This window comes from Mustela nivalis (genome assembly GCF_964662115.1).
Source record: "Mustela nivalis genome assembly, chromosome: 7".
Taxonomy (NCBI): domain Eukaryota; kingdom Metazoa; phylum Chordata; class Mammalia; order Carnivora; family Mustelidae; genus Mustela; species Mustela nivalis.
Window position 1 is genome coordinate 63,023,345 of NC_139026.1, and position 16,594 is coordinate 63,039,938.

The 16,594-nt window shown below is 39.7% G+C and overlaps 1 protein-coding gene across 6 annotated transcripts in view; it reads left to right on the forward strand.

Annotated features, from left to right (window-relative positions):
* DENND5B (DENN domain containing 5B) overlaps nucleotides 1-16,594 on the forward strand; it is a 184,878-nt gene that overhangs the window by 151,282 nt on the left and 17,002 nt on the right. For all 6 annotated transcript variants that reach the window (XR_014314193.1, XM_082740656.1, XM_082740655.1 and 3 more), the window contains 3 exons: nucleotides 9,374-9,502; nucleotides 11,786-11,907; nucleotides 15,138-15,283. Coding sequence is in view for 5 of the 6 variants with exons in the window: in XM_082740656.1 (XP_082596782.1) it covers nucleotides 9,374-9,502; nucleotides 11,786-11,907; nucleotides 15,138-15,283 (397 nt within the window). In the remaining variant the exon portion in view is untranslated. The remainder of the gene's footprint in view (nucleotides 1-9,373; nucleotides 9,503-11,785; nucleotides 11,908-15,137; nucleotides 15,284-16,594) is intronic.

Genomic DNA, 16,594 nt, shown 5'->3' on the forward strand with positions numbered 1-16,594 from the left:
CTAGACACAGATGTGCAGATAAGTCTGCACAGCAGTTTAAATATAATTTAGTATAACCTGGACTAAATCTGTATTTGTTCAGGATACTCAATTGCAAAATTGATGTCATGTGACTTAACACATAAGGGTTACTTTGGCTTTCAATTTTCGTCTTCTAAAAAATCTGAAGAAGACTCCCGAGTATCCTAAAGTGATGTTTTGACCAAATGATAGATGCTTTTAATAAAACTTGATTGGTTGGCAAGATGCCTGACTGGCTCAGTAGAGCATTCAACTCTTGATCTCGGGTCATGAGTTCAAGCCCCACATTGGGCATCGAGTTTACTTTAAAAAGAGAAAATTTGAGGGGCACCTGAGTGGCTCAGTGGATTAAGCCTCTGCCTTCAGCTCAGGTCATGATCCCAGGGTCATGGGATCAAGCCCCGTATCGGGCTCTCTGCTCAGCAGAGCCTGCTTCCTCCTCTCTCTCTGCCTGCCTCTCTGCCTATTTGTGATCTCTGTCTGTCAAATATATAAATAAAATCTTTAAAAAAAAAAAGAAAGAAAGAAAGAACGAAAAAATTTGAAGCATGTGGGTGGCTCAGTCATTAAGCATCAGCCTTCAGCTTAGGCCCTGGTGGAATCGAGCCCCGCATGGGGCTCCCTGCTCAGTGGCAAGCCTGCTTCTCCCTCTCCTACTCCCCTTGCTTGTGCTCTCTCTCTCTTGCTGTCTCTATCAAATAAATAAATAAAATCTTGGGGCGCCTGGGTGGCTCAGTGGGTTAAGCCGCTGCCTTCGGCTCAGGTCATGATCTCAGGGTCCTGGGATCGAGTCCCGCATCGGGCTCTCTGCTCAGCGGGGAGCCTGCTTCCCTCTCTCTCTCTGCCTGCCTCTCCGACTACTTGTGATTTCTCTCTGTCAAATAAATAAATAAAATCTTTTTAAAAAATAAAATAAAATAAAATAAATAAATAAAATCTTAAAATTTTGACTGATTGATTGCTTTTTAAAAAGTGTTTCATAAGGTAGAAAGGAGTTGTGAAGAAAAGACTTCTCAGGGTTTTCCCTAACATTTTATCATAAAAAATTTTAACCATACAACAAACTCAAAAGATGAACACATTCTTATACCCATCACATAGATTCTGCCATCTGTCTCTGGATTTTTTTTTTTTTTTTTAAGATTTATTTATGTGGGGCGCCTGGGTGGCTCAGTGGGTTAGGCCGCTGCCTTCGGCTCGGGTCGTGATCTCAGGGTCCTCAGCAGGGAGCCTGCTTCCTCCTCTCTCTCTGCCTTCCTCTCTGCCTACTTGTGATCTCTCTCTGTCGAATAAATAAATAAAATCTTTAAAAAAAAAAATTTATTTATGTGACAGAGAGAGCAAGCACACGTGTGAGCAGAGGAGCAGCAGAGGGAGACGAAGGCAAGCAGACTCCCCACTGAGCAGGGAGTCCCATGTGGGTCTTGATACCAGAACCCTGAGATCATGATCAGAGCTGAAATCAAGAGGCAGATGCTAAACTGACTGAGCCACCCACACTCACCTTTTTTAAAAAACAAAGTAATATGATAAAAACAAAGTAAACCTTGCCATTTGCAACAATAAGGATGGAGCTAGAGAGTATAATGCTAAGCAAAACAGGGGAAGATAGATACCATAGGATTTCACTTCCATGTTGAATTTAAGAAACTAAACAAATGAACAAAGAGGGGAAAAAGAGACAAGCCAAAAAAACTAGACTCAACTGTGGAGAACAAACAGATGGTTACCAGAGGGGAGGTGGGTGAGAGGATGGGTGAAATAGGTAAAGGAGGTTTAAGAGGACACTGATCGTGATGAGCACTGAGAAATAGAATTGCTGAATCTCACTATATTGTACACCTGAAGTTAATACAATACTGTATGTGAATACTGGCATTAAAATTTTCTAAATTATTTAAGAAAAAATACCTATGTAATAATTTTATATATGTTTTATATATGTATAAAACATAAAACTTACCATTAAGTGTATTCACATTGTTGTGGAACCCATCACCACTGTCAATCTCCAGAACTCTTTTGTCATCCCAAACTGAAACTCTTTGCCCATTGAACAGTAAATAATTCCCCATTCTCCCTCCTCCCCCAGCCCCTGGTACCCACTATTTAATTTTCTGCCTCTCTGAATTTGACTGTTCTAGGTACCTCATTTAAGAAGAACCATGCTTTTTGCATCTGGTTTGTTTCACGTAGTCTTTTTTTCTTTTTTAAGATTTTATTTATTTATTTGACAGAGAGAGATCACAAGTAGGCAGAGAGGCAGGCAGAGAGAGAGAGAAGGAAACAGGCTCCCTGCTGAGCAGAGATCCCGATGCGGGACTCGATTCCAGGACCCTGAGATCATGACCTGAGCCGAAGGCAGCGGCTTAACCCACTGAGCCACCAGGCGCCCTGTTTCACGTAGTCTTAACAGCTTTTGAAATGTTCATTATCAGATGTTTATAATGTTTACCCATGTGTAGCATGTGTCAGAATTTCCTTCCTTTTCTAGGTAAGAATTCCATCTTACATATACACATTTTGTTTATTCATTTATCTATCGGTAGACATTTGGGTTTTTTCCATCCTTTGGCTATTGTGAATACTATCAATGTGGGTATACATGTATATGTTCATGCCCTGCTTTGAGTTCTTTTGGGCAAGTACCCAGAAATGGAATTACTTGATCATATGGTAATTCCATGTTTAATTTCTTGAAAAACCACCATACTTTTTCCACAGTGGCTGTACCATTTTATATTCCTACCAGCAACGCACGAGGATTCCAGTTTCTCTACCTCCTCACCCGCACTTATTATTTTCTGGTTTTTTGACAGTAGCCATTCTGATGGGTATGACTTCCCAGTTTATTTTGACATAAGACCAGCACTCTTTTCGAGGTCTTCACAGTCCACATGAGGTTTATGAGCTCAGAAAGCAAATAATTAGTAAACCAAAATGTAGTCACACTCTAAGATACTGAATCCTACTAATCAAGACATTTACTTCAAAGACCTAAGGGAGCTGTACAAATAATGGGCTGGAGTTCAGTCGTTGTCAGCTCTGGTCACATCAAGGACCAGGTGAGGAGAGGATCACAGGAAGCTAGTCAAACCAAAACATTATTTTTCACCAATATGGATATTCTGCCACCTGGAAGCTAGGTAAAGATCAGAAGACTGCTTGCTGTCTTCCGAAGCAGAGAGTTATCCTCATGTTCCTGGCACTGCCATCATCTCAGGAAGCCCTGAAGAAAACACTGCCCGTGGTTGTCTCTCCCTTTTCTCTGCTTCCATTCTGCCCCTTTATGCTGACATTTTTTTAAGATTTTATTTATTTATTTGACAGAGACACGGGGAGAGAGGGAACACAAGCAGGGGGAGAGGCAGAGGGAGAAGCAGGCTTCCTGCCAAGCAGGGAGCCCAATCCGGGGCTCGATCCCAGGACCCTGGGATCATGACCCAAGCTGAAGGCAGACACTCAATGACTGAGCCACCCAGGGCCCCTTCAGTTGACATTTTATACATTATTGTTCTTAATCAAGATATATTTACTTCAAAGTTTTACTCTCAGTGGACAGGATTATTTTTACTCTCAGTGGACAGGTTCCCTGTTTTCAGGTTCTTTACAAGTGCTTCATTTTAGTCCTTGATCATTATCTACATAGTTGATATAGATGCTTTTGCTTAAAGAAAAACACCCAAGTAATATTCTAAACCTTGATTTCTAGGGGTACCTGGGTGGTTCAGTCAGTTAATAAGGCCCTTCCTTTGGCTCAGGTCATGATCCCAGAGTTCTGGGACTGAGCCCCACGTCAGGGTCCCTGCTCAGCGGCGAGCCTGCTTTTTCCTATTCTCTCACTATCCCTGTCGCTGTCTCTGTCACTATTTCTGTCTCTATCAAATAAATAAAATCTTTTTTAAAAAATTAAAATAAACAAAAATAAACCTTGACTTTTTTCAGGCTAGACAGAGAAAAAGAAAGATCATGTAAGAAAAAACTTATTTTCTAAGATCAGTATACCTTTCTGAGTCCCCTGTCTCTGTAGGGCACATGACTCTGTTAGTACCTCCTATCTTTCCAGGTTTATCTCTTGAGGCAAAAAGACATGGGCACTTTGAGTCCTCATAATTGTCAAGAGTCTTGACACCAGATTGCTTAGCTTTGAGTCCAGGACAGATATATCTAAAAGCTTTCCTCTTTGTCTTAGTATTGTAGACAACTCCCAAGACCTTGTAGAAGCCAAGTGTCACCAGACTGTCAGTTGTAGAATGATTTTTTTGTTCCATAGAGAAGGGCTGGGGGCAGTAAATAATGTACAAATTATCTACATTTAAAAGAGCTTATCATGGTGTTACCAGTATTACCAGTTTCTTTCCAGAGTAGCCATGTACATGTCATCTGACTATTCAAACAGACTTTTTACCAGTAATGTCTACTTACGTGCTTATGAGCATCTGGCTTTATTCTACACTAAAATTAAGTAGTTATGATTGATTTTATTACCCTAGGAAGAAATATTTTGAGGAATTTTTATGGCTGTACAGAATATGAACTTAAATCAGCTACCCCTTAATTTCTCTAATAAATAATACCAGGTTTGAATGAATGAATAAAACTGGGTTTTGTTAATGATACATATTGTGAGGTAAGCACTGGTTTTGGATTCAGGAAATGTGGATTCAAATTTAGAGGTACTGCCATTCCTAAAAATCATTTGATTTTAGGAAACACAAGCCCATTCAAACCAACTTCAGTAAAAAGGGATGGATTTGTTAGAGATAAAGGTGAGGGTATCTTTCAGAATCCAAGAACAGAAACAACTGCTAACAGTCTTGTCGCAGATTACTCTCACTCTCTCACTGGAAGCATATCATTGCTGTTTCTCCTTTCACATCTGCTCTTCTTCCCCTACCCTTCCCTTGCCTCCCTTCCCCTTTCTTTCTGTTTCATTGTGTACATGCTTGCCTGCCCAAGCTCTGGCTTTAACATTGTTTCTTAATTTTAGCATTCAAAAAAAACTAACACGATTTTCTTCTAGTATACTAATTCCTAGTTTCCGAGAGAAAATCTAGTGAGCTCAGTTTAGATCAGACACATTCCTATTTGGTCCATTGTAGCTGAAGGATTGGGCTTATGGGGCCATAGGTCATGGTGGTAAGTAGAGTTGTGTGTTCTGGGTTTGTGGAAGGGGAGATTCTCTAAAAGTGTGAGTGTGCGGAAAAAGTAATTGGTAGAATATGGATGATATCTCTAGAATAATATTATCTCTGTGACCTTAAATGGATCACTTAGTCTCAGTTACTCTGTTTTCTCATTCTTACAGTGAAATAATGATGATATGGGGCGCCTGGGTGGCTCAGTTGGTTAGGCGACTGCCTTTGGCTCAGGTCATTATCTCAGGGTCCTGGGATCAAGCCCTGCATCGGGCTCCCTGCCCGGTGGGTAGCCTGCTTCTCCCTCTCCCACTCCTCCTGCTTATGTTCCCTCTCCTGCTGTCTCTGTCTCTGTCAAATAAATAAAATATTTAAAGAAAAAAAACGTAATTAGAAAGTTTTGTAGAAGCATTAGAAATAAATCAGGTAAATAAGTTATTTAAGCCATGCCATATATGCTTTTCTGTGAATTAACAGGTTCTGTTTTGGAAGTAATACTTAGGTAATATTATGCTGAATTCCATTCTAGTTATCTATAATAAATTATTCCAGTTAAAAGCAGATTTAAATGGTACAGCTACACAGAAGATTTTAGATAGATTTGGATTACAGTTAAATAACATATAAAAATTGTTTTAAAGCATAAAGTTAGATAGAGATTTACAAAGCAACAGAGTTTTTGTTGTTGTTGTTGTTGTTGTTGTTGTTGTTGTTAAGATTTTATTTATTTGACAGAGAGAGACCACAAGTAGTTAGAGATGCAGGCAGAGAGAGAGAGGAGGCAGCAGGCTCCCTGCCAAGCAGAGAGCCCGATGCGGGGATCGATCCCAGGACCCTGAGATCATGACCTGAGCCGAAGGCAGTGGCTTAACCCACTGAGCCACCCAGGCGCCCAGCAACAGAGATTTTGAGCTCCTGTTATGTGCTAGCCCCTATAGGGTACCAAGAAGGCTTCCAGGCTGATGAGGAATAGTGGGCTCCTTTTCCCAGATAGCTTTTACAGCTGAGAAAAATGTATACCAAGAGAGAATTACAAAAATAATAAGCAGTACAAGGCAAATTCAGATTAGACTATAGAATTTTGTAAATTGAAGAGGTCATGGGAGGCTGTCGTGGTCATGGAAAGGTATCTAGAAGAAGCTGAGATCTCAGACACAAATAGAATTAAATAGGGAAACGAGAAGAAAGTACTTCAAGTAATGGAATGCAAAGTCTTATGAGTCAGCTGTCTAGAATGGAATTTTTTTCAATAGGAAGATAGGATGAGACTGAGGGGTAGTAAGTCTTAAATGTGAGCCTGCACAGTTTGGACTGTATCCTGTGCGTTTTTGCAAGTTCTGGAACAAAGGAATTATATTAAGGAGCCAGTATTTTTTTTTTAAGATTTTATTTATTTATTTGACAGAGATCACAAGGAGGCAGAGAGGCAGGCAGAGAGAGAGGAGGAAGCAGGCTCCCCGCAGAGCAGAGAGCCTGATGTGGGGCTTGATCCCAGGACCCCAAGATCTTAACCTGAGCCGAAGGTGGACTTGAGGAAAAGAGTCAGGAGTCCTCATTTCCCAACTCCTATCCCTCTTTCCAAAAAAAGCCTAGTGTAAATAATTCTGTGGTGGGAATGCTGATTGCTACCTAAAATAGACTGCACATTATATATTCCAGTTCTTCTCATTTTCCTTAAACATAGATTGTTTTATCAAATTATAATTATTTTTCACTTTGTCATTCTTACCTACTGTGTCTCCAGATAACTTGCTTAAGGCCAACATAAAATTTATTTCAGTAGGTCTTACTGTTTCGTGTTTGTTTGTTTGGTTGGTTGGTTGGTTTTTTGTGTGGACTTTTTTTGTTTTTGTTCTTGTTTTTTTTTTGTTTTTTTTTTTTTTTTTTTTTGAGATAGAGACAGTAAGGGGAGGGGTGAGGGAGGAGGGACAGATGGGGAGAGAGAATCCTAAGCAGGCTCCACACCCAGCGTGGAGCCAACACAGGGCTCCATCTCAGGACCCTGAGATCATGACCTGAGCCGAAATCAAGAGTCAGATGCTCAATCAATTGAGCAGCCTGTGTACCTGATTTTACTTTATAGAGTAGAAAGAATACTGAGGAAAAGATTATACAACATAAGTGCTTATCAGACTTAGTGTAGATTCATTTTCAGTAAATACACTTTGAATCAACTTGGTATTCCTCAGTTATGTGAGCTCTGACTTGGCACTGCACTCACAGGGTACCTTATAAATACTGCTGAACTCTAAGTGGTAAATGCCTGAGCATTTTCCCTCTGTTGCTTTTACTCAGCTGTGTCATCATTGGAGAAATGACAGCAGGGTAGAGGAAGAGCCAGTGCCGCTTCATAGGCTCATGCTAGGGGCGCCAGATTGGGTTGTCAAGTGTCCCCCCACTACCAGCACCATCCGTAAGAACCGCTTGCCTGGCAACAGCTTTTGCCATTCGTGACCTTGTATACTGGTATGAGCCCTTAAAGATAAATCAGTGTATCATAAATCTGAGAAATGAGTTGAGGTAGGATAAGCCCTACAAAAATAGCCACAGAATTTTCTTTTAATACCTCATTCTGACTTGTTTTTAAGCTACCTCATCAATGTGTCTGTGTAATGTGATATAATGCTTTGCATCTTGTTATTAAGAGTCTTTGATCACATATAAGCACTGAGGCTTGAAGGTCTAAATCTTCAGATCCAGGGATTAAGAGAGGAGGGGAAGGAGAAAGGGAGAAAAGGAAAGGATAAAAGAGGGGCATCTAGCTGACTTGGTTGGTGAGGCGTGTGACTCTTCATCTCAGGGTTATGAGTTTGAGTCCCATGTTGGGTGTAGAGACTACTTAAAAATTAAATATTTTTAAAAAGAGAATATGTGTATATTTTATGGGGAGGATATTCCTTATTCTTAATTCTTAGAATCAATAGAGAAAAGGGTTTGTTGTAATACTTAATTACAACTAGGATGAGTCATTCTGGATGTTAAAAAAAAAAAAATCAGAGGAAGGGATGGTGGGTCACAATCACAAAAAGACTTTCTTGACCCATTATAGTTGCTTTAAAATTACCCTGCCCCTTAGGCTAGCCTTTCCTGCCCAATTCTTCTTCCCTTTTAGGAGGAAAATCATTGAGGAAGATAAACTCAGGGGAGCCTACGTGGATCAATTGGTTAAGTGTCTGCCTTTGGCTTAGGTCATGATCCCCAGGTCCTGTGGTTGAACCGATTGTCTGGCTCTCTGCTCCATGGAGAGTGTGCTTCTCCCTCCCTCTGCCTGCCTCTCCCCCTGCTTATGCTCGATTGCTCACTCTCTTTCAGGTAAATAAATAAAACTCCTTTATTTTAAGATTTTACTTATTTGAGAGAGAGTGGCAGAGAGAGCACAAGAAGGGTGGGCAGAGGGAGAGGGAGAAGCAGGCTCCCTACTGAGCAGAGAGCCTGACATGGGTTCAATCCTAGGACCCTGGGATCATGACCCAAACCAAAGGCAGCCACTTAACCAACTGAGCTGCCCAGGTACCCCAATAAGTAAAATCTTTAGGAAAAAAAAAAAAAAAAACTGAGTCTTTCTGGGTATAGCATTGACTTTTACACAGAATATTAATCTATACATACATGTAACATTCAGTTGGGGTTTGACCAAACAATTTCTTTTGTGGCTGCACAATTTTCAAAGTCTTTTAAAAGCTTAAGAATTTTGAATTTATAAGTTAAAAAAAAAAAAGGTATCTTAAAGTGCCATGGAAAGTAGATTTCATATTTTCCATATGTTGTCCAGAAACTACTTGAAAAACAATTCAGTGGATTAAATTTGTGACAGATAGTCAAACTAGACCAATTAATTTGAATAAAAACTTCAATATTCAACATAGATTGTTACTTTTATTTTCTTGATGGTCAAGAATAACCAGGTTACAGGTAACCATGAGGGTGAAACAAGAACATAATAAAATCTGAAAGAAGAAAGGAGTGTTAACTGCTTTATCTGAGGGCATTGCCCATATGCATGTGTTGTAGTGGTGATTCTGATGTGGGGCTGAATTCAATATTCAGATGGAATCTTTGAGCAGTTTAATCAACTTAAAGTGTGTATCACCCGTTCACACTTTTGCTAAGTATGAAAGAAATATTCTGTGCAAAGGTGCTGTAATGCGTTAGTTCTTTTCCAGCTCAAGGTTATTCTTAGGATCTATATCTTTACTGTTGCTCCTGTTCTGTAGGCATATTCAGAACATGAGTGAGATCAAGACAGATGTCGGACGAGCTCGGGCATGGATAAGACTATCTCTAGAAAAGAAGCTCTTGTCTCAGCATCTGAAGCAGTTGCTCTCCAACCAGCCACTCACCAAGTAAGAGACAGCCTCTTAGAGATTTCTGCTTCTGTGACCTGTGTCTGCAAAACAGAGTGCATAAGCTGGCAGACTGACTTCTTCAGCACAAATTGCTGATTCCTGTGCATGCGTGTTCTTCCTTTCTAACAGGCATGTGCTTTGGAAACTCCATGGTTTGACATAGTATTTGATTTTACCTGGGAGGACACACACCAGGCTTGACAGCCAAAGGCCAGATTGCTCTGTTCTCAACCAGAAAAAAACCTAACTAGTTCTCACAGGCTGACAGTAACATCCAAAAGATAGGTTGAATTTATGTAAACCTTATATTGTAAAGATCACAACAAAACCTGAAGTAGCAAAAAAAAAAAAAAAAAAAGTCCACATTAAGAGGTTTCTTCTGAGAGTCTTGGCGAATGCTTACATTCAATCGTTTAGAGCCAGGAAAGCAATCAGTTGCATGTTACTTAATTGTTAACTGTTTACGTAGGTCTCCCTTTACTCCCTCAGGAAACCCTCTTAGTTAAAATGCATCATCTGCATAATATATATGTTAGAGCTAATTTGAAGCCTGAGGACTTAGGTCTCTAGAGCAAAGCTACACAAAAAACTCAACAAAGTACTCAGACTTGACCTTGCATTGAAATCTCATCATGGTAACAATTCTTTTTATAGTTTTGTATTTGTACACATCATCACTGGGCTGCTTACTCCCCCCGCCCCCAGACCCCAGAGCATTTTAAGATGAGTAGGTTTGATAAAGAATACAAAGTTAGATACAGGCTGTGAACCTAGTCTTGTTCTCTGAAACTAGTTACTCCCCTTACCCATCCCTGCCCATTATAAATCATTCATGTCTACTATGTCCAAAGTACATAAAGTGCTATGTAAAGGTTGTGTGCCTTGGGGTGACTGGCTGGCTTAGTAAGTAGAGCCATGCAACTCTTGATATCAGGGTCATGGGTTCAAGCCCCACATGTGGTGCACAGTTTTATAAATACATACTTATATATAGTTGCACACCTGGGTGTTAGTAGAGCATGAAACTCTTGATCTTGGGTCTTAAGTTCAAGCCCCATGTTGGGTGTACAGCTACTTGAAAAAGAAGAAAATCCCACTACATAACGGTAAATACCAAGTATTTTGCATGTTTTCTTCTGTACTTTCTTCTATGCATGCTCTCTTAGTTAAGATTATACTGTATTCACAATTCAGTGTCTTTTTTTTTTTTTTAAGATTTTATTTATTTATTTGACAGAAGGAGAAAGATCACAAGTAGGCAGAGGGTGGGGGGAAGCAGGCTCCCCACTAAGCAGAGAGGCTCAATACTGTGCTTGATCCCAGGACCCTGAGATCATGACCTGGGCCGGAGGCAGAGGCTTAACCCACTGAGCCACCCAGGCGCCCCTTCAGTATCATTTTTTAAAAATTTTATTTTTAAGTAATCTCTGCACCCAACCTAGGGCTCAGACTCACAACCGCAATAGTCAAGAGTTACATCGTCTTCTGACTGAGCCAGCCAGGAGCCCTGGTATCATCCTTTTTTTAGCTTGGTGTGTTATAAACATTTCACTGTAAGAGTTTAAGCTCAGAAGACTGAATGACTTTGTTCATATACTGCCTTTACTATTTACTATTTGAATGACTTTGGACAAGATATTTTTTTGTATGTCTGTTTTCCTAATTTATAAAATGAGAATGCCAGTAGACTTACTTCAAAGGGTAATCATGAGGATTAATATATTAATATAATACACTTGGAAAAGTGCTTTAATGTATGTGCTTAAAATTACTTATTTTTAGTAGTAGTTTTGTTTTTGTTGTTAAAACACTTTAGGGGCACCTGGGTGGTTCATGGGTTAAGCAGCTGCCTTCAGCTAAGGTCATGATCCCACGGTCCTGGATTGAGTCCCATATGGGGCTCCCTGCTCAGCAGAGAACCTTATTCTCCCTCTTGCTCTGCCTGCCACTCTGCCTACTTGTGCACTCTCACTCTCTCTCTGCCAAATAAATAAGTAAAATCTTTAAAAAAAATTTTTATAAACTTTATTTTCAATGCTCAGACAGTATTCCAGTGTATGCATATACCATGATACATTTTTCCTTTTACAAATAACATTTTAGTGGACATCTGTGAGTAAGCCTTGCCTGTAATTCATATTATACTCTTAGGACTGAGTCCCAAAAGTAAAACAAATGCATTTGACTTTGACTAAATGAATGTGTTTATTTTTAGTACAAGACATAATGAAAAGCATGAAAAATAAACTGTTATTTTGTGCTTGTCTTACCCATTCCTAGGAAGCTTTATAAGCGTTATGCTTTTCTACGCTGTGAAGAAGAAAGAGAGCAGTTTCTTTACCATCTTCTTTCCCTCAATGCAGTTGACTACTTCTGCTTCACCAGTGTGTTCACCACTATCAGTAAGTCTGGAGAATTGGCTAATAAGTGAAGAGTTGCTCAGGCAACTAATGGAATAAGAGTTTATATTTTTACAAGTGACATATATGACAGTACAGTGAAATGGACTGTTTGTGAGGCAGGCCCCAGACCTCTATTTAAGAATGAAGCTTGTGCCCCAGCAGCTGGGACTGCTTTGGGAAGGCAGTCCTCAGCTGCCAGCCTCTGTGGGGAGTGCCTCACCAGAACAAACTACCTTCCCCTTCCCAACCCTCCCAAGATGATCCCTCCTTAGCAGGGCCAGCCAGCATCCTAGGACTATCATAGGGCTGTTCTAGAACTTAACTGTGGCATCAGCTGAGGACTTCACTGCACTGTATCACATATCACAGTTCAGCTTCTCTCAGCCACATGGTGATCCCAGGAGCAACATCTTGCATGCTGACTTCTGACTTCATCTGCTTTCCAGGAACCCCAGTCTACAGTAGGAAATGGGCTGGAGGTTAAAAAGGAATGTTTGATTAGGGGCCCCTGACTGGCTCAGTCTGTGGAGCATGCAATTCTTGATCTCAGGGTCATGAGTTCAAGCCCCATGTTGGGCCTAAAGCTTACTTCAAAAAAAAAAGTTTTATTAAACAAATCATCCAGTATCTTACATAAAACACATAAAATTTTAAAAATCAGCATACCATAATAAATGTATGGAACTGTGAACATCAGTAAACTTTGATGATTCAGAAAGACTTTAAGACCTTACGGAATAATGTAGGATTGTAGAAGGAGGAAATGCTGATTGGAGATGTGTTTTTGATGGAAAGTCAAATTATCGCATTTATTCACTAGTACTAATTCTTAGGTGCAGTGGCTCCCCTTACCCACTTTGGAGAATTTTTACTTGTATCAGAAATTGTGTTTAGCTGCAAGAATCAGAAACTTGGAAAACAGTGCTTTAAACAAATAGGTGGTTTCATATTTCTTATAAGAAGTTTAAAAATAGCCTATGGTATGTTCAGGGACCCAGAGTCTTTGTCCTTCTCTTCTAGACAGTCCTCAGTGTTTGCTAATCATCTCATGGTCTTAAGATGGCTGTTCTCATTCCACCTTCTAGGGAAGAAGGAAGGAGTGCCAAGGAGTCAGGGGCAGAACCTGTGCTAGAAAAACGGGATTTTCTAAGAAATCCCAATAAATACAACATGTCACTGGCTAAAAATTAGTAGGTTTTGGCTTTCTAGTCTCTGATAGAAGCAGACAAGGAAACATTGAGCTGAACTGGGTATTAGGCCAAGCAGTAGTATCTGCCAACTATCCATTAGTATCTAAACTATCAGTTTAAAGATTTTATTCATTTATTTAACAGAGAGAGAGAGATTATAAGTAGCCAGAGAGGCAGGCAAAGAGAGAGGGGAAAGCAGGCTTCTTGCTGAGTAAAAGCCTGATGCGGGGCTTGATCCCAGGACCCTGAGATCATGAAAAGAGCCAAAGGCAGAGGCCCAACCCACTGAGCCACCCAAGCACCCCAAAACTATCAGTCAGTTTAGTACATTACTGCTGGTGTAAGAAGCTAAGATGTTAGGGGTGCCCAGGTGGCTTAATGGGTTAAGCGCCCAACTCGATTTCAGCTCAGGTTATGACCTCAAACCCTGTGTTGGGCTCCCCACCCAGTGGGGAGTCTGCTTGAGATATTCTCTCCCTCTCCCTCTGCCCTTCCCTTACCATCCCCCCGCTTTCTCTCAAATAATAAATAAATAAATCTTTTTTTTAAAAAAGAGTCTAAGATGTTATGTACAGTCTTAAAAGAAGTAGCCCAGGTAGTTATCCTAAGATCCTACTTGTGTCTATAGATTCCATGTAAGAACTCTGAAGAATTGAGATCTTCATGAAAGAAATAATTTTAGGTTTAATAATATTACTCCTTTTTATACTTGATGTAATCACAGTTGTGCATCTGACCCTAAACCCTTTTTTTTTGTAGCTTTTCTAATCCTCTCAGTGAAAGGACTGAGAGAAGCCTCTGACACCTAAAATAAAGTCTTGTACTAACCTCTTCTGCTTTCCGTTTCAAAACCCATTTGATTCTTATGATTACTAAACCATGAAAGTATGGCTTTTTCTCTGACATTTTCCTTTCCTTCAGCCAAAATGAAAAGACCAAAAGGGAGGTTATTCACCTAACATAAAGAAAGTCATTTATGTAAAATTAGGGAAATGAACCGTTAATCCCATTCAGTTTCCTTATCTAAGAGTGCATTGAACCATGATCTCATTTTCTGAGGCTGTATCTGGGCACCTTGTCCAATAAATGTGTATCATCGTATGTGTAGATCTTTCAAGGAGGACTTCTGAGACCCTTTCTTTTGACTAAAGGAGCAGAAATTCCAAGGATACAAAAAAAAATTGATTCTACCCTGCTTTTAAAAAAAAAACAAACAAGTATGACTCTGAGGGATAAAATTACGCCAGTGTTTGAACCATCCCCACTTTTAAAAGAGAATGGAGGGAGTGCAATGTCTTTATTGTGCTACCCTGTTTGAGCAAAAGACAGTGATAGGACAGTGACATCTAGTGGTGTGCCTTCTAAAGAGCCTTTAGGGCTCTTTAGAGGAAAAGGGAAAAGTTGCACACAGATTGCTTTGTACATCTTAATTCTTCCCCAGGGCTCCTCTTGTACCTGAGTGGCCTCAGTAGCTTTCCAAATTGTGGTTTATACACTTTGTTATATCCAGAATGGTACTGTTTATTACTCTTGGCTTTGCATAACGAGCTGTACAGTTGGGATGGGAACATTCTGAAACATTGCCTTGAGGAAATTAGCAATAAGGCAGTAGTGTCCAAGAAGCCATTCACCCTCTTTTACATATGAACCTACATCAGGAACCATGCTCCCTAGTATACTTGATTTTAGAACAAAATTTAAAACATGAAAGCAATGAAAATTTGTATAGGAGTCAGTTCTGGTATTAATGCCTGGGATTGCTTTTTGTGAATGTAGAGGTTACATATGTCACCATGGTGATACTCTGCATGTCGTGCATACCTGGTGATAAATATGCCATGGAAACTGTCACAAGCTTGGACTTGTGATTTATAAACTGGACCTCATTTATAGATTGGAAGAGGTAATCTCATCTTCTGTGTAAGCACATCTTGAAAGATCATAAGCAAACTGTGCAAGCCAACAGAGTCATTAATATATATTTCCCTTATTATCAGAAGGATTTTATTGTGATTTTTAATTTCAACATTGTTCTTCCAGTGATTCCATATAGGTCTGTGATCATCCCCATCAAAAAGCTGAGCAATGCGATCATCACATCGAACCCTTGGATCTGTGTGTCAGGAGAGCTAGGAGACACGGGAGTAATGCAGATTCCCAAAAACCTCCTTGAAATGACTTTTGAGGTAGGTTCAGGTAATACCTTTCTTAGCAGAAAAATGTCATACATAGTTCTACACAAGGATTCCGGTTTTACTTCTTCATGTGTCCTCAAATCAAATAATACAAAGGAGTACTCAAGCATGCAGGATCATTTTTGTGAGTATACACCTAAAGTTCTCTTAAACACAGTTATTTGTTTTATATTTTTATTGCTATAATTTTAGTTATTAAGCTCTATTTTTCTACTTGTAATGGAATACTTTGGGGCTTTGCTAGGTTCTATTCCATGATTGCTGGTGCTTTGCACAGAAGTGGGCAAGTAGGGAACATTCAAGTAAATGCTTTTCCCACAGTGTTTCTCTTTCTTACTGTAAAATGCTCTCTGCCACCTGAACAGAGGGACAGGAGAGCTGACACCCAGGCTTATGGCTTATAAACCACATGGTGACATTTGTAGCGTGATCTATAAAAATATTTTTTGATATGGTAGTCAGTTTTCAGGTCTCACCCTTGTCTTTGAGCCCCCCTGCAGGCTGATCCTGGAATGCAGGAGGAAGACAAACTCCTGCTCTTGTTTCAGGAGAGAAGTAGTACTGACTGAGTATCCTGTTTCCATGTTCCTTGGGGTCTAGGAATAGCAGTTTCCACTTAGTCATAACACACCTAAGAGCCCCTTTTAGCCCTCTTTATCTAAAATAGACTCACTATACACAAAAGATTAAAATGCTTGGGTTTTCTTTGACTAGCAAGTATGAAACATAAACTCTATTATAAGTTCCATCATTACTGTTTCCAGACTCTCTCATTTCTGCTTACTTCTTTCCATCTTTCCTGCCACAGCTAATTGAAGACACCATGCTCCCTCATGTGAATGACTGTGATGTCTTCTCACCTTGATACAAAGTCAAGGGCTTTAAGAATTCATAGCTGTGATGTTCCTAACCATATATAGTCATTTGGGGGTTCTGTGATATTTTGCCAGAATTTAAAAGTCAGAATTTAATTGACATTTATTTTTACTATTCCTTTTATTGCTTTCTTTTGTATTTGTCCACTGATGGCCAGGAAGGATATTGATAACTGTATTTTTTTTATGATAGCTTCAAAGGCTTCTAGTAGGTGAGATTTCAGGTCAGTTCTGCCTTGGCATTTTATTAGAAACAGAAAAACAGCTATGTCAGTGATTATTTATTTATTTATTTATTTTCCTGACTTCACTGTAACTGAATCTAAATAGCATTCTTTTGCCGCTTCTTGAAATTATTCTCTCCATAAAGGTGCAAATTCTGGGTTCCCCAGTTAGAAATAACTTTTCCTTTTCCAGTGTTTTTCTA